The sequence below is a fragment of the Leptonychotes weddellii genome, chromosome 16 (assembly GCF_054177405.1).
Source record: "Leptonychotes weddellii isolate Sample4059 chromosome 16, ASM5417740v2, whole genome shotgun sequence".
Lineage (NCBI taxonomy): Eukaryota > Metazoa > Chordata > Mammalia > Carnivora > Phocidae > Leptonychotes > Leptonychotes weddellii.
The window spans coordinates 3,700,993-3,724,918 of record NC_138384.1 but is presented as its reverse complement, the minus strand read 5'-3'; the positions used below and the strand labels follow the sequence as shown (position 1 = coordinate 3,724,918).

The 23,926-nt window shown below is 52.4% G+C and overlaps 1 protein-coding gene across 4 annotated transcripts in view; it reads left to right on the top strand.

Moving 5' to 3' along the window:
* The window catches only part of CRISPLD2 (cysteine rich secretory protein LCCL domain containing 2), a 139,537-nt gene that overhangs the window by 97,059 nt on the left and 18,552 nt on the right, over positions 1-23,926 (top strand). The window contains exons 15-16 of one of the 4 annotated variants that reach the window (XR_014140763.1): positions 17,057-17,177; positions 17,339-17,743. Coding sequence is in view for 1 of the 4 variants with exons in the window: in XM_081806286.1 (XP_081662412.1) it covers positions 17,057-17,108 (52 nt within the window). In the remaining 3 variants the exon portion in view is untranslated. Of the gene's footprint in view, positions 1-3,870; positions 4,939-17,056; positions 17,744-23,926 lie in introns of those variants that run through there. The other 3 variants (XR_014140765.1, XR_014140764.1, XM_081806286.1) reach the window with 3 other exon arrangements.

Genomic DNA, 23,926 nt, shown 5'->3' with positions numbered 1-23,926 from the left:
TCCTTACAGGAGTCCACGCATCAGGACCAAAGCCTTAAACCCTCTTCACCATGATCTGTTGTGCAAGACGCGCCCTGCCTTCAGAGATGTGGAGTGGGGAGGAGTTGGGGACAAACGGTAGGTGCACCTCTCGGGCCACGGCACCTGCGTGGGGACCACCGCCTGTGGGGCAGTGATGTGAAATTTGCAAACCCATCCAGAGACATTAAGGATGCGGAACGTGCCTCTCTGATGGGAGGAAGTGTGTGCCCGAGGAGAGGGAAGGCTGCGTGTTCAGCCTAGAAGGGCTGCTCCTCGGGGTTGGAGCCGGATCTGGGCAAGGCTTCTCCCGGCTCTGGCTCGGGCCAGGTGAGCAGGAACGGTGGGAATAGTGGAAACGAAGGGTCAGGTTTGAAAGAAACAGAATCTACCGTGTTTGGTCTGAATGGGTGAACCAGAGCCCTCCCGGACTTTGAAAAAGGGAAGAGGCATTTAAATGAAGGGACATGAAAGGGGGTCCCCTCCACAATAAATGTCTTGGGCCACGAGGGAAGAGGGTGAGGGGAAGTCAGCCCAGCGAAGAGCCCCACGGATGGAGGGGACTGCTTGGGCCTGGGGACTCTCCTCCTCGCCCAGAGTCCGTTTTCGGGGGCAGAGGCTACTGTCTGGAGCCTCTGGCTTTGGGATTCTGGGCCCCGTCCCCCAAATCGGAGGCAGGCAGGGTTGGGTAAGATCCAGAACGTCTGACGGGATTGCCATGCTTGGGCCAGACACGTCCCCCATGGCCAAGGCCCCTGCTCGCTCACAGCTGGATTTCAGTCCCCATTGCCCCTGCCAGGTGCTTTTGTTCAGTGCACAAACTACATAGCTGTAGGAGTGGAGAGGTGGCCCTGGTCACCAGATGTTAGGTCTTAGGAACAAGCAACATCATCCTGCATTCATTGAACAAATATTAATCAAGCTCTTAGTGTACATGCTGAGCACCGTGCCACACACATCAGGTCAAACAGAAAGGCCAGAGAGCCTCTCACGTGCCCAGACTGATTAGTAATGCCTGTTTGGAGAGCTGTGATCCATTCGTGATGTCTGCCATGGCCCGGGGATGGGACAGGGAGCGTGGTGTGTGAGCAACCATTACTGGTTCTATTTCCCAGCTTGTGCCGGGGGGCACACAGACAGGAGGCATCCACAGCCCTTGCTTTCAAGGGGGAGTTCACAGGCATAAACAGAACAAAGAATTAACGGCTCTAACCCAGTGTTACAATTCATGTGTGGCCTGGTAGTGTTTGGAGGCATTTGTTTATGTGGATTTTTTCTCACTGAGTCTCCCCGCCTCCGCTCCCCCATCCAGGCAGCAGCAAGGCTGGCCTCGCTGCTCGGGGAAGATGCTTGGAAGTCCAAGTGGGGGAGAGGCCGCCAGCCTTCCTGGCCCAGCCTAGCTGGGGAGAGAGGGGTTGCAGAAGCCCTGTGGCCACGGGAAGTATCGTCTTTCCCAGGAACTGAGAGACAGCCCTTATTGCTGGAGCAGAGCATGGAGGGTAAGAAGAAGCCAGGAAGGCCAGCAGTCACCTCATTCATGGCCTTGCAAGATGGCTTTATGAATCTGGCCTTTCTCCTAAGAGCCATGGGGAGCCATGGAAGATTTCAGAAGGGGAGTGGTGATGTGGCAATGGACAGTGCCCTCTGGTGGCTCTGTGGGGGGTGGCATCTTCAATGCTTGTGGGCTGCACTGGGCTGTAGAAACTGTGGCCAGGACCTGTCCTGGGCTTGGTTCTAAGTCTTCCTTGCAGTCCTTCTGAGATATCCGCCCTGTCCATGCTGGTGGAAACAGCTCGCAAAGGCCAGCCTCCCAAGGCAGGCCACCAAGTCACGCTCTCCAGGGGACACCAGGGGGCCTGCCACCACGCCATGAAACAGATGCATACAGCAGGTCCGGCTGGCCTGGGTTTCCTCCAACTGGTGCGGGTCTGGGTCTGGCTTCAGACAGGGAAGGGAGGGGTCCTGATTGCCGTCCCCTTAGTCATCTCTGACCTTTGATCTCAGACCTCAGATGAGTGTGGGCATGTGAGTGCTCAGCCAGCCAGCCAGCCAGCCAGTGAGCAAAGATGGAATGATGGCAACTCTAATCCTCTGCATTACCCAAGGCAGATAAGCCCCAACCAGCCACAAGATGGGGATCTGGTGTCTGCTGCCCACGCCCTCCCTTGCACACTTGTGACCTGTTTCTCCCTGAACCTGCAAATGCTTATCGCAAATGGCAGGCAAGGGGTTAGTGTGGTTTGGGTATTTCTGCAGAGCACAGCCTTAAGCTGGAGACTTTTAGCAGCTGTTTTTCTTCTTCTTTTTTTTTTTTTTTCTGTATTTCAGACAGGATGACTTGAGTCAACTGGACTTTTTGGAAAGAGGGATGAGATGTTTTTCCTCCTCCATTTTCAGAAAGGAACGCCCATGCCCGGTGTAACAGAGTCAAAGGGACGGTCAGGGACCCCACCTTCCTCTCACCCAAACCCCCATTTCCCTCCCAGTTAGCAGTATCTTCTGTCCTTCCAGAGAGGCCAGGCTCATAGGGGCAACAACATATCACTGGCTTCTATGAAAATTTGCTCCTGTGAACACGTTCTGTCTGTCGCTTGCTGGCTGCTGGCTGTGCTTCCATAGGGGAAGGATATTATAAAACAGCTCAGAGGTTTTCTTTTGGGGTTCCCCCCCATCAGCACTCCTACTGCTCTTACAGACCAGCCACAAAATGCAGCTTATCGCTCAGGGAGGAGGAGAACAGATACAAACGGACAAACACTCAGTTTTGAGCTTCAAAATAACTTTTTGAGGTTTTCTTAAGTCCTTAGTCAGTGGTCTTGGAAGTCGGGCATTCAAGTGTACATAACGTTTCTGGAATTCCCAGACCTGGGTGTTCTCACATGAAGAGCCACACGTGGAGAACCGACCTCGGCCCGAATCTGAAGGGAAGTTGCAAGATGCAGCCGAGGGAAGAAACAAATCCATGGAGGGGAAGAGTGGGAGAGGCGAGCAGCCGGCTGGGGCAGCGCCGTGGGAGGTGGAGGCTTGCGTAGCCATTGGGGTCCAGCCTGGGAAACACGCTCCTCTGGACACTTTGATGGAGGACACTGAATGCTGGGAGCTGGCCATGCGGTCCACAGAACGCTGAGAAGCCACACAGCTGGGCCGAGACCTGAGTTCAGCCAGCGCAAGAGGCCACCGGAGCTGTAGCTCCGGGGGGAGCTACAGGGGGGAAGGGGCTTCTCCTCCAGTGCCCCCCTTGGCCTCCATCGGCGGACCAAGGCACCTGGCAAACACAGCCACTGGGGATCCTGTGACGCAGAGGATGGGAAGGGCCCGGACCCCCGGCCCAGCATCACTTCCACACGGGCCTGGATGCTAGAGCAGAAAGCCTGTGAGGGGGGCCCCGGGAAGGAGTCTGACCGGAGAGCCCTGCTTCCCACAGCGTGTGTGTAGCATGTGGGGCTTTAGAAGTTCCGTGGGCCCCAGAGAGGAAAGTGGGATATGGCCAAGCGGGCAGGTTGGTACACTCCTGGGGCGGGGGAGAGGGGTCACCAATGCAAGGAGCAAAGTGACCCCGCTTGAGGATCACAGAACAACCAAGCTGGGGAGCAACCCACACAGTATCTGAGATCAGAGTTCCATGGCTCAAATCAGGGAACGCAAGTGACCGAACACCAGCGTGGTGCTGAGGCTGCCGAAGTCCGGCCTCGGGGGCCTGAGAGCAGTTTGAAGAGGTTTCATGAAATGGGAGAGTGGAAAGCACTTCTAAAGAGCCAATATGGTTTTAATTATGTGTAAATATTATAATGTAAAAAAACAAGAGCAAAGAATAATTCACTCATGTTTGCACATCTGAATACCCGTCCGCAGGTTTGGACGACCCGACTACAGAGGTTGAGAAACACCCGCCCACAGTCACAGCCCTCGCGGCCCCTGACTTACGTCATTCTGCTGTGCCTTTGGCTTCTGTGTTTTCTCTGCAAAGTCTTCCTCATTCCGCATTATAAGTCCTTTTTGGGGTGAGGAATCACTTCTTACCAGGAGTGGAGTTGGAACCCTATCCCCGCCCCCCCCGGTTGGAGAAGCACAGGGTACTAGTTAAGGACATGCGACCTGCTAAAACAAGCCAATCTCCACGTTTCTGTGACTTAACTGGAGTTTGTTTTCCGCTCAATCATGCAAAGCAGGTGGTGGGTGACTTTTCCACAGGGGGACTTAGGGCCCAGGCTCTTCCTGGCTTTGGCTCGGCCACCCACCCGCAGCTCCAGGCTCCTGGGTGGCGCCCAGCAGGGAGGAGCGGGTGTGGGAGGTTTTTAAGAGGAGCTCAGGACTTCACCTGCAGTCAGTCACAGGGCCGCCCCTGACTGCAAGGGATGCTGGGAAATGTAGCCCAGCAGGCCCAGGAGGAAGAGGAAATGGGGATGGCGAACCTCCAGCCAGTGCCCCCCACACTCACACAGAGGCCCCATGACAGTGCCAAAAACAAGGCCAAAAACATTGCCCGGCAGACGGAGCCGAGTGGAAGCCCACCGTTAGACCTTCGTTCCCGAGGCGCGTGGGCACAAGGCCAATCTCGCTCAGCGCTCCCTGGACGTGCACCTGGACCATCATCCCCTCACTGAGCAAACAACTGCAGCGTGGCTCAGACTGGTTCCCACCACGCCCCCTCCCCCCCAGGGGCCTTCTGTGTCTCTGGAGCCAACAGACCCAGGAAGGAACTGCAGAACAGGGCGGTGAGGTCGGAAAACCACTCTGCGCGGCTGGGCGGCAGGGGTTTGCCTCGGAGCTCCGGCTAACGACCCCCAGCTGAGGTCAGCTCGGGCCAGGAGGCCACGTTCTCAGCAGGCAGCCTGCTCTCTCCCCCGCAGCTCTGACCTTCGTCACCGGCGCAGCTCTCGCAGTGGGAACTGGGCTCTTGGAGCTGCAGCTTCCGTGCAGGTGGGTTACTCATGCACAGGGTCGTGACTCATCCATGTGCAGTAGGGTTTCTCGGGCCTCTTGGCCATCGGGGCCAGATAATTCACTGCCATGGGGGCGGGGGGAGGTGTTGCCCTATGTACGGCAGGATGTTTATTTAGCAGCATCCCTGACCTCTGTCCACTAGAGACCATTAGCGTCCCCCAGTCTGAGGTGTAACAACCAAAAATGTCTCCAGACCTGGCCACATGCCCCCTGGGGAGCAAAAGCGGCCCCAGTTGAGAACCGTTGGTCTAGAGCAATGGTCTCAGCACCTGATGACACATTTGGATCACCTGGGAAGCTGCAGAAACTTCCTGATCCAGACCCAGCACGTCCACTCCTAGCTGTGTGCCCGAGGCAGATGAACGGATACTTCCACAGAAGACCATAGGTCACTGTTCCTATCAGCTTGGTTGATAATAACAGATAACTGAGAGCAGGTCGGTGCCCATCAATGGACAATAGATGAGCAAATTATGATTGTTGCACAATCCCATGTGTATGAAGCTCTACAATAGGCAGAACTAATCTCTTATGACAGTGGCTGGGAGCGGTTATTTCTGGGGTGCCTTCCGGGGTGCTGGGGATGTTCTGTCGTGATCTACAGGGGACCACGCAGGTGTACGTGCATTTAACCGTCCATCAGGCTGTGCATCTTCCTCGTGTGCGTTTGCCGCGACCGCTGTCGTCAATTACCGTAAACTTGGGGTGCAAAGGAACAGTATTGATTCTCTCTCAGTTCTGGGGGCCAGAATTGTGAGATCAAGGTGTCAAGGCCGTGATCCCTCTGAAAGCTCTGGTCTCTTCTGGCTTCTGGTGGCTGCTGGTGGTGCTGGCTTTGTGGCCACATCCCTCCCATCTCTGCTCCTGGGGTCACGCCACCTTCCCCTCTGTGTGTCACACCTCCCTCTGCCTCCCTGTGGGGACACAAGTGCTCCCACCAGATAGTCCAGGGTCCCGCTTATCCCTCTCAAGAGCCTTAGTCGTATCTGTAAAGTCTTTGCCACGGAAGGAAACATTTACAGGTGCCAGGGATTAGGACCTGGTATCTTTGGGGACCATTACTCAGCCTGCCACATGCCTAAATTAAAAAAATATGTATATTAAGAACTCCCAGTGTGATGGGCCCACCCCACACCAGTTGAGCCAGAAGCTCTGCTGTTTTTGTTCCTAAGTTCCACAGGGTCCTGGTGCTTCCCTTCCCCTCCGTATGCCATGGGGCAAGGGATGCACATTTCTTGTCCATCACTTGGTCACCAGCACACAGCTGACCTGACAAACCTACCAGACCCTGAACAAGTTAATGCAGCAATGAATATAGACACGACTAAGATCTGTTTTTTACTCATAACGCTTCTGGCACCAAATGTGTGGGGTTTTCACACCCAGCCATTCCCCGGGTCACTGTGGACACCAGCTGGGTGTCCTACAACTTAATTCAATCCTCACAGTCCCTGGAGTTAGCACAGACCCCTCATGTGAGGGCTCAGACCCATAAGACTGCCCCCACTTTAGAGGCCAGTCTGTAAGCAGTGGGTCCCCAGATTGCCCACACTTCTGTCCGACTTGGCTATACGTTGAGGGATCCCATGACGCCTTCAGGTTTGATAATCTGTGGTATCAGCTCACAGCACGCAGGGAAACACTTGCCTTGCATTTACTGGTTGATTATAAGGGAGACAAATCAACAGCCAGGTGCAGAGGTACGTCGGGGGAGGTCCCGAAGGAACTTCTGTCCTTTTGGGGCTTGGGGTGTGCCACCCTCCTGGCACGTGGGTGCATTCATCAAGCCAGAAGCTTTCCAAACCCCTTCATTTAGAGTGTTTATGTAGGTTCCATTACGCAGGCGGGATGGGCTCAGTCATTGGCCGCTGGTGATCAACTCCATCCCCAGCCCCACTCCCTTCCCTGGAGGTTGGGGATGGGGCTGCAAATTCCAACCCTCTAATCACACAGTTGGTTCCTCTGGTCGCCAGCCCCATGCTGAAGCTATCTGAGGGCCACCAAGGGTCACCTCATTAGCATCGACTCAGGTGTGGTGGAAGGGGTCTTGTTCCGGATGAACAAAGACGCCTCTCTCACCCCTATGAGGAAGTTACCAGGGTTTGAGGAGCTCTTGTGGCGGGAACCTGGGACGAAGACCACATACATATTTCTTATCACAATAGAGAGTGCGTGTTGCCATCGTGAATTGGAAAGACATAAAGTCAGAAGACTCAGCTTCAAACTTCAGCCCTGCCACCTACCGGCTGAGTGACCATGACCCAGTCCCCTCCCCTGTCCCACCCTGTTTCCTCATCAGGAAAGTGGGGACGGCAGTATCATGGGGAGAATTCATGAGATGATGTCTATCCTTGCAAGCTGTTTGAAATCCAAAACAAATGGCCTTCTTCCATGTGGAAGCGTCTGAAACTGAGCCTGTGTATAAATACTTCCGGGAAAATCAAGGTCAAAAGATGCTGGGTATTAGGCTGGGGGGTTGTGTGTGCCTGCCTCCGTGTTGGCATAAGATACGCTCCCTGTAAAGATGGTGGAGCACTCCTTGAAGACCAGGAGGAGGGACCCCCGAAGAATTTAAGTGGGGATGGTTTAGGCCCTTTTGAGGAGGAGGGCTGCAGAACCCTTTCCGAGTTGGTGATGTCCTAAATCAGGTTCACGTTGCCTGCATGGTGATGTACCTGGTGCCCTTTAGTTCGATGGGGGAAAACTAACAAAAGAAAATAAACACCAAACAACAACGCAAGTCCCATCTGGGAGAGCTTGAAGTCCGAAGGTTTTTCCACAAGAAGCCCTGCTGGGTCTGGGATTTCAGGCAGGTTTGTGGGGGCAGAAAAGGGCCCGATCTCATGGAAATTTCCTAGTAGGGTTTATTTTGAAGCAAAGGTTTGGCAGCTCTGACCCAGTCTCCTTGGCTAGACAGTACCTCTTTGAAGAGAGTCAAAAACAGCAGAACGATGGGAAATGGTTCTGGAATGAGCTGGTGTTAGTGGAATCCTCTTGGTCCAAAAAGAACTGCCAGAGACTAGGCCAGGCTTCCCTTGCTTGATGGAATTCAGCTCCACTCACCTGTGGTCAGCAAAATAACACCCCCCAGACGTCCTTGCCCTAATTCCCGGAACCTGTGTGTATGTGACCTCGCGTGGCAAAAGGGACTTTGCAGATGGGATTGAGTTTGGGGCCTTGTGATAGGGAGGTTATCCTGGGTTGCCCAAATGGGCTCAACTTTTCCAGAGAAAGAGGGGAAGGCTCAGAGAGATACAGTGTTGCTGGCTCTGAGCACAGATACACAATGTTGCTGGGTCTGAGCACAGAGATACAGTGTTGCTGGCTCTGAGCTCTGGGGGAGGGCTGTGAGCCCAGGAATAACCCCTCTAGAAGCTGGAAGGGCAAGGAGTAGGTTGTCCCCCAGAAGGAGCGCAGCCCCACCAACACCTTGATTGAGCCCAAGGAGACCCGTGTTGAACCTCTAACCTCTAGGCTGAAGACAATAAATCTGTGCTGTTTAAGCTGCTGAGTTTGTGGAAATTGATTACAGCAGCAATAAAAAATGGAAATGGCACCTTTCTCGGGCACCTACTATGTGCTGGTGCTGTTGGGAGGGAATCCCGAATCCTCATGACCACCGATGACATTGAACTTGCGATCCTATCACAGCTCTGGAAGCTGAGGCTCAGTGACAGGACAGGACACCCGAGAGGCTTGACTGGGGACAGAACCCTTGGCTGAGTCCAGCTGCCCAGAGCACCCGGCTGCTCACAGGTAGGATGGGCGTGCGAGGGTGATCCTTTCTTCCCGATTGCCACTGTGGAGCCGTTATCAAGTCCATCCTGCTTCCCCTGTGCGAAGACCTCCCCGACAGACGCCAACTCCATGGATGAAGGCTATGAGGATCCCACTGGCAGAACGGAAGGCAAGGCCCCTGGCCCCTCACGTAGGCCCTGACTGATGGCTGTGTGACCTCAGGCAGGTCCCCACACCTCTCTGGGAAGTGTATCGTTTGGGTTGGCAAACATTCCCTGCAGAGCCAGCCTCCAGGGAGCCTGTGAGCCAACTCAGTCCTTGGTCCCCGTCCAGAGGATTGGCCAGAGGGGGGCAGCTGCTGTGGGTCTGTGCATGCGGCCTGGGAAGTCACGTGGGGCCCTGATGCAAGGTCAAGGCCTTCTGCCATCCAACAGGCAAAGGCGCCGATTTCCCTCCGCCATGAATTTCCGCTCTAGCCGCCCATTCTCCACTGGGCCTGTGTGCAGGGCTGGGGCTAAAATGCTGAGCTTCCTTCCCCAGGTCACAGCCCAGCCCTGGTCTGGCACCGGAGCTCTGCATTCTGGCGTAGCTTCGCCAATGCGCAGCTGGCTGACCTCAGGCTGGCTGCCCCTTGCAGGGGAGACGTGGGGAACCTCCATCTGTGAGGGCAGGTGGGACAGCCCAGGGCTCCCCAGCTGTGCCTGGTGGTCCCCCAACCCCAGACATGGCCAAGACGGAATCGTCCCTCCACCCAGCCTTTCTGACACCTCACTGGCACCATGGGAAGGACACGCCCTGTAAAAAGATCCATTACCCCAAAGCTGTAAGTGGCCTTGTTTGGAAATAGGGTCTTGGCCGATGTCAAGTTAAATTAGGGGTCATGCTGGATGAGGGTGGGCTTGAATCCAGTGCCGGGGGTCCTTATCAGAAGAGAGGAACTTAGATACCCCAGGAGAAGACCATGTGGTGATGAGGCGGAGATGGGAGGATGAGTCCGTGAGCCAAGGGACGCCAAGATTGCTGGTGGCACCAGAAGCCAGGACAGCAGGCGACGGTCCTTGGGAGAGAACGCGGCCTGTGCACACCTTGATTCTGGACTTCCAGCCTCCGGAACTGCATGTCTGCTAAGCTCCCAGTTTGTGGCACTTTCTCACAGCAGCCCCGGGACACATGCTCACTGCCTCTGTCTCCCATTCCCCACAGTCAGCGCTCTGAGGGAACCCGAGAAAATGGGCCGGCGTCCTCCCAATGGAGCATGTCCAGATTCAAGGGCTGGCCTTTCTTCACAGCTTATGTGCTTCCTTCGTTGTTGGGGGTTAAGCTGTCCTTTTGTGAAGGGAAGGTGGCCAGCGACGGCCCATCTCGCAGATGGAAAAACCAAGTCTCAGAGCATTCCCAACGCCCACGTAGTCGCTCCACACCTCCCCGCCTTGTCTCTTGCTCCCGGCCGGTCCGGTGCATGGAAGCAGGTCAGCCTCCTTCCTGCCCAGATGTTGGACCAAGTCCTCCAAATTCCCGGCAGAAGGGAGAGGTCTGCAAGAAATTTCAGAGCTCAAATTAGGACAGTTGCCTGGCTCTGTGACCTGCTTCGTGGAGAGCTTGGGAGGTGACTTGAGCCTGGGCAGCACGACCTGTTTCCATGAGTGCAAACCACCCTTAGCCCTGTCGAAACAGAAGCAGGCTCCAGGCCTGAGGTTGTGGCCGCCGGACTCCTCGAGCCCCGCTGGTCAGCCCAGCCCAAGCCGCACAGCCACCGAAAGCCACCAGAAGCCACAGGAGTCTCCCCACCCAGGTGACCTCTCCTGCACTGTGCAGGCCCTGTTGTCTGCTCGAGCACCCACAGCGGCGCCCATCCCAGGGAGGGTCAGACCGGGTCCGGCCTCCCCTCCCTCGAATGCGCCAGGCACACACCGGCTGCCAGGAAGGCCCCGTGGGCATCGTGCGTGTGGGCGGGGCGCTGTTTCTGCAGAGCCACGGGGGCTGGGAGGGCAACCGCCAAATGACCACCTTCGAGCCCTGGAGCCCCGTATCTCAAGAGAGGACAACAGGGCCCTGAGAGGAGGAGCGGCTTGCTCAAGGTCCTGGTATTTATAGCCTCCCATGGTGACACGGAGGCAGGTGTGTCCTGCAGGGCACAGAAAGTTGGGTAACATTGATGCCTCATTTCCTTGAGTCACACATTCAAATGTTGGGTCACCGCCGGTTACTCCCCCTTCAAAATGCAGCCCAAGGCCAACCACCTCCCCTACCTGTACTCCTCCACCTGGCCTGAGCCACGCGTCCTCTCGCCCGGACCTTGCAGGGAGCTCCTCGCTGCTGTCCCTGTGCCCACCCTCACCTCTGTGGTCTGTCCCAGTGCAGCAGGTGGAGGTATGCTCCCGTGCCTCCCCTGCTTAGAAGCCTCCGAGGGCTTTCCATCTGTATTGGGGTGAATAGTGTCCCCCCACAATTCATGTCCATCTGGAACCTGTGCGTGTGAGCTTATTTGGAAACAGAGTCTTGGCAGATGTCAAGTTTAGATGAGGTCCTACTAGAGAGGGGTGGGCGTGATGACTGGGGTCCTCGTAAGAAGAGGAAGTTTGGACATGATACGGAGGGCAGATAAGCATGTGAAGACAGCCAAGGGATGCCCGGGGCCACCAAGAACTGGAAGAGCAAGGAAGGATCCTCCCCTGGAGCTGTCAGAGAGAGCTTGGCCCTCCTGATACCTTGCTCTTGGGCCTCTAGCCACCAGAACTATGAAAGAATGTCTTTTATTTTATGCCGCCCAGCTCTTGATACTTTGTTACAGCCGCCCCAGAAAATGAATGCAGTGGCCAAACATGGCCCAGAAACACTGCACCCTCTATCTGCATGGCGGAGACTTGCAATGCCCATCATATAGCAAAGGCCCTGAGAAGTCCTGCAGGGAAGAGCATGTTCCATTTTCCTGAATGCATTCCAATGCAAAAGCATTCATTCTCACCTACCCTTTAACCTCTTATGTGATACCCTTTGGGAAATGTTGGACTCAAAAACCTGTAAGGTCCTCTCCAGACTGAGAATCCTGTGGCTTTTGGAATTGGAAGCCAGGCCATGAAATCAGTAGAAATTTATATGCATAATTAGGTGCTATTTTTAAAAATAGCCCAAGGGCGCCTGGGTGGCTCAGTTGGTTAAGCGACTGCCTTCGGCTCGGGTCATGATCCTGGAGTCCGGGGATCGAGTCCCGCATCGGGCTACCTGCTCCGCAGGGAGTCTGCTTCTCCCTCTCCCGCTCCTCCCTCTTGTGCTCTCTCTCTCTCTCACTCTCTCTCTCAAATAAATAAATAAAATCTTAAAAAAAAAAAAAATAGCCCAAGTGCTCTTCCATTTTGAGGGGAAACAAAATGTCCGTGGAAGAACAAATGTTCTAGTTAACCAGTTAGACGTGAACTCCATTGACCACATAGGACCCTCCGTCTGAACTCCATCAGTGTGTGAATGAGAACAATTACATTGTACAGGATTATTTCCTTGGGCTATGTTCCTAGAAGTGGAGTGGCTGAGTCAAAGACTTTGTATTTTTAAAGACACTGGATTCATAGTGTCAAGTTGCTCTCCAAAAAGTTGTACGGATTTAACCTCCCACCGGCAGAGACTAGAGGTGCCCACTTCCATGCCCGCAGTGGGCATTATCCTACTTGACACCTTTAAACTGTCCTGTGTGTTTTGACCACAAAGGTAAATGAGAGCTTTTATTGGGTTATCTGAGTTTCTATTGAATCGTGTCCAGAGCAGCCTGCCCACTAGCCCATCCCTGCCAGTGGAGGACTCTTGCCAGTGACCAGGCATCGGTGCCCTGAGGTCAGGCCAAACTTTTCAGAGGAAACAGCAAACCTCACTCAGATTTGGCCCAAAATATTAAACTCTGAAAAAGAGACGATTCAGTGTCATTGGATCCTTCCCCAGGGGCAGAGCTGGGGAGAGAAAAGAGGTCAGGATTTGGAGGCAGGAGAACCCGGGCTTTGTCCCGGCATGGCCCCGTTCTGGCTCTGTGACCTTGGGCAACTCACATGACCTCTTTGTGTCTCTGTTCTGTCATCTTTGGTGTGGGATAATGGCAGCCCCGGCCTCTGAGCCGTGATGAGGATTAAATTATTTCCTTGTTGTGAGATGGGCTTTGTGGATGTAACCCTACTATGACCCAGGTTACCTGACAGCACAGTCTGGAGAGTGTTGGAGAGAAGTGTGATCTAGTCACCGATGGGAGACAAAGGAGTTTGAATTTTTACTTGCAATTCCCTAAAAGATTAAAGGAATCTACTTTTTCACCCACAGTTTTGTTTCCCAAATCCTGCAGCGACCCCAGGATGCCTCCCTTATTCACTCACCCCAGACCTCACCCCCCAAATCCAGCTTTCGTGTTTACCTCTCGCCCCCTCCCAGCCTCAGCCCTGCTTTCTGATGAAGATGAGCTTCTTGTCCCCAGTTTTGCTTGTTTTCTCATCCCTTTCTCTAAGATCTAGATTCTCCGCAAGAAGGGTGAGAGCTCTCACCTGCGTTCTCCTGCCTCTGTAGGTCCTGGCTCCCTCCATCTCTCCCCAATTCTGCCTAGGACCTGGCACCAGCCTGGGAACAACAGAATTCTGTTTGGAAAGCAAGGAGGAAGCCGAGTGGGTGAAGACAAGACATCCTGTAATTGGTGGGGGGCCCCTTCACGTGTGTGTGTCCCCGTCTCACCAGCCCCTGGCTCCTCTCAGCTTCTTTTCTCCTCTTTTAACTGAAGCCCTTGACATCTTCAGAGTTTCCCCTTAGAGAACGTGTGTCTCCCTCCCTCTCCCCAAGGGAGAGGTGAGAGGGGGGCAGATCATAACCTGGACTTTGCGGCCAATATGGCAGCCCCAGCCTCAGGAGGGACTGGGGGCTATGGGGCTAGCCCACTGCTTTGGGGAGGGCCCAGTGGGGGTTTCTTCCCTCCCACTGTCCGAGGGCCTTGGTTGGACACACAGTGTGTGTGCAGATAGAACACTGCCTCAGGGTCACCTCTCCCCCTTGTCCTCACCCTCCCTGCTGGCATCTCTGAGACGCAGGCCATGTTTCCCCCTGAACCTCAGCTCACCCCCTTGACTTCCCAGCACACTCTGCTCCTGTGTGTCCCCTCCGGCCCCAACAGGAGGGCGGGAGCAAGGTTCAGAGTGGGGAAGAGCTGGAGTCAGCCAGCTCCCACTTTACGAACTGTGTGACCTCGGGTAAGATGCTGACTCTCAGCCTCAGTTTCTCATCTGCAAAATGGGTATGATTGCAGAGCTGTGTGGAAACAAACTGTTAGGTGTGCTTAGATTTGGCGTTGATGATGGCAGAGATGACTCTTGCCATCCGTTCATCCCCTGGCTGTGTGCCAGGCCTTGTGGGCTCACTGTTCACCGCTCTGTGCTAGGGGTCCTGCCCACTCCTGGAGGTATCAGGAGGAATGGAGGCGAGTGTGGTGGTTGCCAACACAGTGCCCGTCAGCCACAGCCAATGGGCTTATGTGCTGTGCATATGGGCCTGGGGGCCTAGAGGAAGGGCCGAGACCCTGGGAAGGCTTCCTGGAGGAGGCGACATCTGCTCTAGGCCTTAAACAATGAGTGAGAAGTAGCCAATCACTTTTTCATTCATTCGATTAACAGGCATCTCCCCCATGTCCATGAGGCCCCGTGGCGGCCAACGCTGTCAGGTGTTGGCTCTGGGAGGTCAGAGGCCAGGAAACTAGAGGATATTCCTTTCCAGGCCTGCCTGGGGCCCAGGGCTTGGCCAGGCCACGTGTGGGAGTGCTGGCCGGGCTGGCCCACACCTGAGGGTCACGGTGCTGCGTCGTGTGCAGCAGGGAAGGAGATGGAGCTCTCTGTGCGGATGGGAAGGACAGCAAAGTGCCCAGCGGCATTGGGCGGCCGTGATGCAGCAGACACGTGCGTGTGCGTGCATGGGTGTGAGAGATGCCCAGGGCAGGGACTGGCCAAGAAATGGCTCTGTGGACCCCGGTCTGAGACTCTGCTCCCGGGGAGGATGCTGGCTGCTGATCCGAGTGGCCCTCAGGGTTGCAGAGAGCCAGCAAGTCTCGGTGGGGTGGGAGCAAGGCCCAGAGGGGCAAACGGGAGTGGTATGATACTGTGGTGGATGCGTGTAACGTGTGCACACACACGGGCCGGGGTACTGCTCAGCCATGAAAAGGAGGGAGCTCTGACCCAGGCTACAACTTGGATGAACCCCGAAGACAGGCTCAGTGAGGGAAGGCAGCCACATTCGTGCGATCCCGTCTGTAAGGAATGCCCGGCAGAGGCAGCTCCATAGACGCCAAGTAGACACACAGCTGCCAGGGCAGAGGAGTGGGGAGTGACAGCTTGTGGGCACAGGGTTTCTCGGGGGGGTGCCCGACACGCTGAGGGCACAAACTGCCACTTGACTGTTCACTTTAAAGTGGTTAATTTTAGGTTATGTGAATCTCGCTTCAATAGGTTATTTAAAAAAGAAAACAAGGAGCACCTGGCTGGCTCAGTTGGTGGAGCGTGTGACTCTTGATCTCGGGGTTGTGAGTTTAAGCCCCACATTGGGCACAGAGCTTACTTAAAAAAAAAAAAAGATGCAAATGCTGTCCTGGGCGGGCGTGCATTTAGGGGAGTGACCGCCAGCTACAGGCAGGGTGGCCGGTAAGAATGGGGGCCCAGGGAACCCGTGAATCTGCATTTCCAGGTGAACTCTCCTGATTTGTACATGGGAGTGACTGACTCAAGGTATTTTACCAATGCCACGGGGACACATCCAGGTCACACCACCAGCTTGCAGCCTCTCCTGTAGCCAGGGGCAGATTGCCCACCCCTGGTCCAGTACCTGGACGGCCGCCCCCACCTCCTTGGGCTCTGCTGGGAGAAAGGAGGGCAGATGGAAAAGTACCTCCCAGCAGAGAGAAAGGCCTAGACAAACATGAAGACGCTGGTGGCTTTTAAAGACATGAGCTGCAGCCTGTTTAAATTTGTGGGGGATTGCAAATGTTTGCTCTGGTGGGACTTTGTTATAAATGGACTTGGTTTTGTTTAGCTGGTTAAGTTTTTGTGTTAAAAAAAAAAAAGCCTGCAAGACCATCTTAACTGAGAACACTGTGTTAGTCCAGAAAAACCAAGAAAAGGGCAAAAGACATGGACGAGGAGTGCAACCACCCGCGGCTTGTTGGGCGGGGTGTGAGGTCTTGCTGTGGCCACGAAGCCCTGCGCCCCCTAACAGACACCAAGGCGCATGGGCATCCCGGCCAGCCCTTACGGCCCTACACCTCCCGCGGGCTGCATGGGGGAGGACTGTGACAGCATCACTTTGCAGATGAGGACACCGAAGCATAGAGGGGAAGATGCCTGCCCCAAGTCACGCAGCTGGAGGGTGGCAGGTGTGGGAACTGCAGCCGCGCCTGGCAGGCTCTTTCAGCCCTATCCCATGGGCACGCAGAGCCAAACCTGCCCGTGGAGTAACCCTCCCGGAGGCCGCCTGATGGCTGAGCTTTCTGGGGTGCTGAACAGAGTCCCTTACCGGATAGCTGTCAAGGCCACCCAGTACACCATTGTCCCCGGTGCCGAGAAAGGCCATGCACAGACGCCTCCCGGCTACTCAGACCCCTTCCCCTGTACCTCCAGGGTGCTTTCCACAGCAGATGCCTCCCCTGCTCCCACCCCTGCCCACCCGAGGAGCCCTAACAACCCACCCCGGAGGGAAATGTCTGAAGTCCCTGATCTTCAGAAGCCCATCTGCTTTGCTCCTGGGCCCTGGGGGAGATGGCTAGCCTGATCTTTAGGTAACCTACTTCAGCTGGTAACCAGTGGTGTGTGCGTGTGTGAGCACCCCCCCGCCCCCCCCCCGGCACCTTCTCTGAGCCCAGCAGGCTGGGCCACGTGAGCTCTGTCAGCTCCTTCCACTAGAGCATTCTCTTGTTTTAAGCAGCTCCAATTCCAGGCTGATGTTAAAGAGACAAAACTCACCACCAGCCAGCCCTTCCCTGCCCCAGGGCCTTTGCATGTGCTATTGCCTCCACCTGGAAGGCTGTTCCCTCCCCCAGGGCCCTTCCCTGATTCCTCTTTCCCCATGATGTCCACCCTGGTGTTCCCTCTCCCTGCTGCTGTTCATTTATAGCACGAATCACAGGATATAATTATACATTTAATTTCTTGTATCCGTGTCTACTGAGGGCAGAGGCCTCACAGGCGCACAGTAGGCATTCAGTAAGCATTAGTGGACCACCTGGCCGGATGAGCCCTGGCTGCAGGAGTGTCTGTGGCCAGAGCCGTGTGTGGACATCTGCTGTCTGGTGGTGCCCTCTGGTGGACGTTATGCTGATGCCAGGCTGAGGGCCAACGCCAACCACTTTCTCTTTCAGCTTCCCTACCCCTGGGTCACCCACTGGTGCAGGGCCCTGGCCACCAAGGTGACGTTCGTGAGCCTGTGAGTGGCAGAAATTGGTCCTCCTGGAGTTCTGTGAGCTGCTTCTGGATGAGCAGGTGAGTTGCGAGGTCAGCCAGCTTCTCACATTATTATTAAACTGCCAATGTTAACATTAAACATAAAATGGTCATTTTGTGCCACCTGTGGGCTCCAGACCAGCCTCTCCCAGTCATCGCCTGGGACCCTCCGGGCCTGAGTTCCCTCCCTCTCTCCGCAGCTGGCTCCTCCAGGCTTTGACGGACACCGTGGTGGGCATGTCCTGGCCACTGACCTGGCTCCGCCCCCTCAGGCCCCCAGGATTTGCATTAAAGCTCATGGAGAAAAGATCAGGCAGGTTTAGAGTCTGAGCCAGGGAGTGTTCAGCTGTGGACACACACATCCCAGACACTAAAAATCCAGGGTCTGAATGTCAGGGCGGAGCCCAGAAATCTCAGGTTGGGCCCTGCACCTGCAAATGTATAAAGACCAGCACAAAGGCTTCCCTGGAGGGAAGGGGTCACGAGGACACGGACAGGCGTTGCTCCAGTGCCCAGGGGGACATGATTTAGCCTGGAAACAACAATGAAGTTTTCAGGATATACTTTGCAGTTCTAACGCTACTAAAAATATTTTATTGAAATAACCTCAGTGAAGGTTGCAATTTATGTTACTGTTTTTGACTTATTTACTCAAAAAGGGTTTTTTAAAATTACTTTTTAAACTCAGTAATTAGGAAATAAAAACAGAGGAGGAGCTAAATTAGAAAAAGTGTTTTATTCTAGCCAGAATGCCCATATGGGATCCTCCTCTTGCCCTCCCTGTGAGGACTGGGGCACTTCAGTAACCTCAGGGAGCCTGTCTTTTGGTCTATGAAATGGGCATTTTGTTATCTGCCTCAAGGCTCTAGTGAGATGCAATCAGATCATGGACAGGAGGGCATTTTGGAAACCGGAAATGTCGAAATGGTGTCCTGGTGGTCACTGTCATTATTAAACCTCGCCCTGGGAGTTTTTATTGGAACTCAAGCCAATTCTACTGGCCAGGTGAAGATGAGCTGGTTTGTCAGAGGGTCAGTCTGTAGGTGGACAGTGTCCCCGTCCATCCACACAGGCATGTTGAGCCCGGCGCTTGTCAGAAGAGGGGATTTCAGAGCTGGTAGGCCATCTTGCAGGTCATGCCTGGGACACAGCAAAGCCTGACTACAAAGTCAAAAAAAATGCCGTGTCTTTATGGAGAGCTTCTGCACCCAGAGGACCATTTCCTTTCAAGTGGTCCCCTGGGAACCTCCCTGCTGATTCGATGATGCCTCCAGCCTCAAACAGTCCTTCAGATAAGGAAGGTGCCTTCCCAGCTGGATGACTTCCCTCTTTCGGATGGCTGGGCTGGGGCCAGTGGTCAAAGTCATGCCGAGAGAGAGTGCACTCCGCCGTGGCACAGTGACACCACCCAACTCCAAGAGCAGCCAGCTTGGTGGCTCTGAAGGACAAATGGTTCTCACCTCCCAGATGACACCACGGAAGGAACCAGTCTCCACTGACTGAATCGTTTCCTGCTTAAATAATTGTAAGAGCTGCTTTGTCCTTCAGCCAACTTCCTACATGAACTCTATCAACCTCCAGGCTTTTCTCAGTAAGCCATAAATTCTTCCCAAAATGATTAAGTTCTAAAACTTTTTAGAGTAGACGATAAACAGCTCAAAGCAGTGGTTTACTTTCTGGATTGAGTACTTTTTTCCTTTTAATTGCTGATTCCACAAACATGTAACCACTTTGAAACTGAAATTCTCCAAAAGGCTTGTCACCTCAACAAGTCCAATTGCTTTCACTTTTCTATTTGTCCTTCCTGTTCTGACTTTACAAAGGTGTGTGTGTGTACACGTGTATGATCTTGTGTATGATCTTGACAGGAGAGCAGAACACAGTCTTCTTTACTTATGCAAATATATTTCAGTGTTGGTCAAATGGTTAATACTTTCATTGAGTAGCTACCAAGGGCAAATTAACTCTTCCCATGTGGGCTGACATTTAGATTTTACTACTCAAAGTGTGGGTCTGTGGACCAGCAGCATTAGCGTCACCAGGATTCGGTGATAAATGCAGAATCTCAGGCTGCACCCCAGACCTGCTGAATCAGAATCTAACCTTTACCAAGATGCCAGGGAACGTGTATGTACATTATGGTGCGAGCGGCTCTCGTTCAGAACTTATAAAGTGTTGGAGTAACTTGAATAGAATGCCTTTGCACAACCTGGCGATACTCTTACAAGAATAAGGCCTTGCAAGGCAGGCAGTTTTACAGGTTTTCGTGTGTGGGACTACTATTAAGAAGAACCCAAGGGGCGTTGGGGCCCCCAGTAAGTGTACATGCTTGCTCCCATCTGATCAGCCTGTAAAGTCACATCTCTTTGGAATGTCCCAGAACTGAAAAAAATCACATCCACACGGCAAAGCTCCGCCACCCAACTTGGTCCAGAGAGAGGGGGCTGCACAGTGGGCCAGGTATTTTTAGGATCCGGGCTGATGGACACGAGAAGGGAGGTGGGGTGAGAATGGAGGGCCCAAGTCTCCTTAGTTGGATGAAGTGAGGTCCTTGCGGATCTCTGCTGTTGTCTGGCCTTACCTGGTTGCTGTTGTTACTTGGAAAACAAGCAGTGACCACGTTCACGTAAGACCTGCAACCTTGCCAACGTTCCTGTGGCCCCTTTCTTTTAAAGCTCTTGGAGGTTCATGTGTCTTGCAGCAGGCTTGTGAACGTGCCTGTTTCCTCCTTCCTAGTTCATTCCGCATGACATTCTCAAGGATGACAATCAAAACAAGGGGATGGATGGGGCGCCTGTGTGGCTCAGTTGGTTAAGCCACTGCCTTCGGCTCAGGTCATGATCCTGGAGTCCCGGGATCGAGTCCCACATCGGGCTCCCTGCTAGGCAGGGAGCCTGCTTCACCCTCTGACCCTCCCCCCTCTCATGCTCTCTCTCTCTATCTCATTCTCTCTCTCAAATAAATAAATAAAATCTTTAAAAAAAAAAAGGGGGGGTGGGGCGCCTGGGTGTCTCAGATGGTTAAGCATCTGCCTTCAGCTCAGGTCTTGATCCCAGGGTCCTGGGATGGAGCCCCGCATTGGGCTCCCTGTTTAGTGGGGAGTCTGCTTCTCCCTCTCCCTCTACTGTTCCCCCTGCTTGTGTTCTCTTGCTCTATCAAATAAATAAATAAAATCTTTAAAAAAAAAAGGGGGGGGGATGCAGTAAAAGGAAGCATAATGAAACCCAAACATTTCATTTAGTTTGAATTTTGCTTCTTTATCAGTTTGAGGTCTCAAGTCCCTCCTCCCAACAAAATCCTTCCTCAAGATGAAGATGTGCCACTAACACACCTGCCCCCCGGAGCACTCCTGCAGATTGAGTCTGGCCTTGTAAGTGGTGTGCTGTTTCTTCGTGATTCAGTCTTGGTAGGTTGTATGTTTCCAGGAGTGCATCCTCTCTAGGCTGTCCAGTTGGTGGGTTGTATGTTTCCGGGAGTGCATCCTCTCTAGGCTGTCCAGTTTGTTGGCATATGATTGTTTATAGTCTCCTATAGTCATTTTTATTTCTGTGGCATTGGTTGTAATGTCTCCTCCTTCATTTCTGATTTTATTAAGTCTTCACAGACCTATAACTAATACTGAAGTTGAATCAGTAATCAAAAACCAGCCAACAAATAGAAGTCCAGGACCAGATGGCTTCACTAGTAAACTCTACCAAACACTGAAGGAAGAATTCAGGCCAATCCTTCTCAAACTCTTCCAAAAAAATTTAAGAGGAGGAAACACTTCTAAACTCATTCTATGAGGTCAGCATTATCCTGACACCAAAGCCAGACACAGATACTACAAGAAAACTACAGAACAATGTCCCTTATGAAAACAGATATAAAAATCCTCAACAAAACAATAGCAAACCAAATCCAACAGCACATTAAAAGAAACATACACCAGGACCAAGTGGTATTTTCCCCTGAATACAAGGATGGTTCAACAAACAAAAATCAATTCATGTGATTCACCTACATTAACAGAATAAAGCATAAAAATCACACAATCATCTCAACAGATGAAGAAAAGGTGTCTGGCAAAATTCGACACCCTTTCATGCTTAAAAACAATAAACCAAGTTCTCAACTGTAAATAGAAAGTACTTCAACATAATAAAGATCATGTATGAAAAGCCAACAGTTAACATCATACTCAGCAGTAAAAATCTGCAACAAGACAAGGATGCCTTTTACTTTCACTACTTTTATTCAACATAGTACTGGAAGTCCGAACCAGAGCACTTAACCACAAAAAAATAAAATGCATCCAAATTGGAAAGGAAGAAATAAAACCAGCCCTGTCTGCAGGTAACATGATCTTATATATCGAAAACTCTCTAAAGATTCCCCCCCAAAACAAAGCAAAAAAAACTCCAAAAATAAATAAAAAATAAAAAAAAAACTGTTAAAGCTAATAAATTTAATAAAAGTTGCAGGATACAAAATCAATATACAAAAAGTCACGTGTCTATACACTAACAACAAACTACCTGAAAAGGAAATTAGGGAAACAATCCCATTTACATAAAAAAGAATAAAATACTTAGGAATAAACTAAGAAGTGAAAAACTCCATAAACATTGATGAAAGAAATGAAAGACACAAATGGAAAGACATCCCATGTTCATGGATTGGAAGAAGAATTACTAAAATGTCCACGCTACCCAAACTGATCTATAGATTCAATGTGATCCCCATCAAAGTCCCAATGGCATGTTTTACAGAACTAGAAAAAACAATTCTAAAATTCATACAGAACCACAGGAGACTAAAAATGGCCAATCAATCATGAGAGCAAAGAATAAAGCTGACGATCGCACTTCCTGATTTCAAAATATATTTTGAAGCCACAGGAATCAATACAGTATGGTACCAGCAGAGAGACAGATATATAGACCAACGGAACAGAATGGAGGGTCCAGAAATAAACCCAGGCATGTATGGTCAACTGATCTTTGACAGAGGGTGCCAAAAACACATGATGGGGAGAGGACAGTCTCTTCAACAAATGGTGGAGTTGAGAAATTTGGTTATCTACATGCAGGAGAATGAAAATGGACCCCTTACCTTCCCACATACACAAACATCAACTCAAACAGAAGACCCGGAAACTACAACTCCTGGCAGAACACACAGGGGTTGAAAACTTAGGTCCATACCAGCATGTAGCTGTTTCTAGCAGCTCTGTTCATAACTGCCAGTGCTGGGGGGCAAGCAAGATGCTCTTGAGGAGGTGGATAAATAAACTGTGGCACACCACAATAATCAAATATTAGCGCTAAAAAGAAATGAGCTATGAGGCCGTGAAGAAATGGAGGAAACCTACATGCTTGTCACTGAGTGACAGAAGCCCATCTGAAAAGTCCACGTACAGTAAGATTCCAACTAGATGACCTTCTTTCTGAGAGACAAAACTATGAAGACAGTGAAAAGATCAGCGGCTGCCAGGCAGGGTGGAGGGGAAGGAAGGACTAAGTGGAGCTGAGGCTTTTTTAGGGCAGTGAAGATACTCTGTGTATGGACGCCTGTCATTATACATTGTTCCAAACCCAATGAATTAACACTAAGAGCGAACCCTAATGTAAACTATGGGCTTTGGGTGATGATGTGTGAGCGTGGGCTCATCAACTGTGACAGAGGTACCCTCTGGTGGGGGATGTTGATGGTGGGGAAAGAGGGCATATGGAAACCCACTGAACCGTCCCCTCAGTTTTGCTGGGAATCTAAACCCACTTTTTAAAAAGCCGTGTGTGTGTGTTTAAGAAAGAAAATAAGGACAAAGGAACTAATAAAGGGCCCTTAGAAATTAAAACTATCATAGCCTAAATCAAATACTCAGCTAGAAGACAAAATTAAGACTATTTTCAGAAAACAAAGCATAGACAGTTAAGAAAATCAGAGGACCAGTCTAGGCAGTGCAACATTCAATCTGTAAGAGTTAGGAAAACAAGAAAATGGAGAGGATGGAGTTCCCGAAGATGTGTGACAGCTCACCTGCTGGGACTGAAAAACATGTGTCTGGGACAGGAGGGGTGCACGCACACCAGTCCAACCACGGGGACACCTGAGGATCTGACAGCAAGAGGACAAAAAGGCTTCCTGTGGTTGAAACCACAGGCAGACACATGAGGCCAAACATGGGAAGAAGGGGGCACAGACCCTTTCAGCGGCTGTGCTGGGGTGGGGGCTGGAGGTGGGGGCGGACGATGGAATGGCGCTTCCAACAGGGGGAATGAAAAGACCAAAACTAGAACCCGCAATCTGGCTACACAGTCCGTCAGCCAAGGTGAGGGTAGAATAAAGGCATTTTCCAACAGGCCACCACGTTGAAAACCTTGACTGGTAACAACCCTTTTCAAGGAACCAGCAGAGAATGTTCTGCATCAGCTGCAGGATCCGGATGTGGAACCCAGGAAAGGGGGGCTTGAACACACGTGCTTCAGGACGACGGCTGCGCAGCACCCCCGGAGAAGCCGGGCTCCGGGAGCAGAAGTGGGTCGGGGAGGCCAGGCAGAACCACCCCGGGACCGGAGAGGCTTGCTGGGGTAGAGGAAGACCTAGCAGTGGGGACCAGGGCACACACCGCTCTTCTAGCTCTAGGAAAAGCGGGAAACTGTGTATCACAGGACCCTACTTAGCTTAGTTTTTTTATCTAGCCTTCATAAACTATATAAGGAATAAAATGTCAGTCTGTGAACATGCTGGGTGAGTGGGGAGGGGAGGGGGAGCAGGCCAGGAATCCTGGGAAACCACGGGTCCCC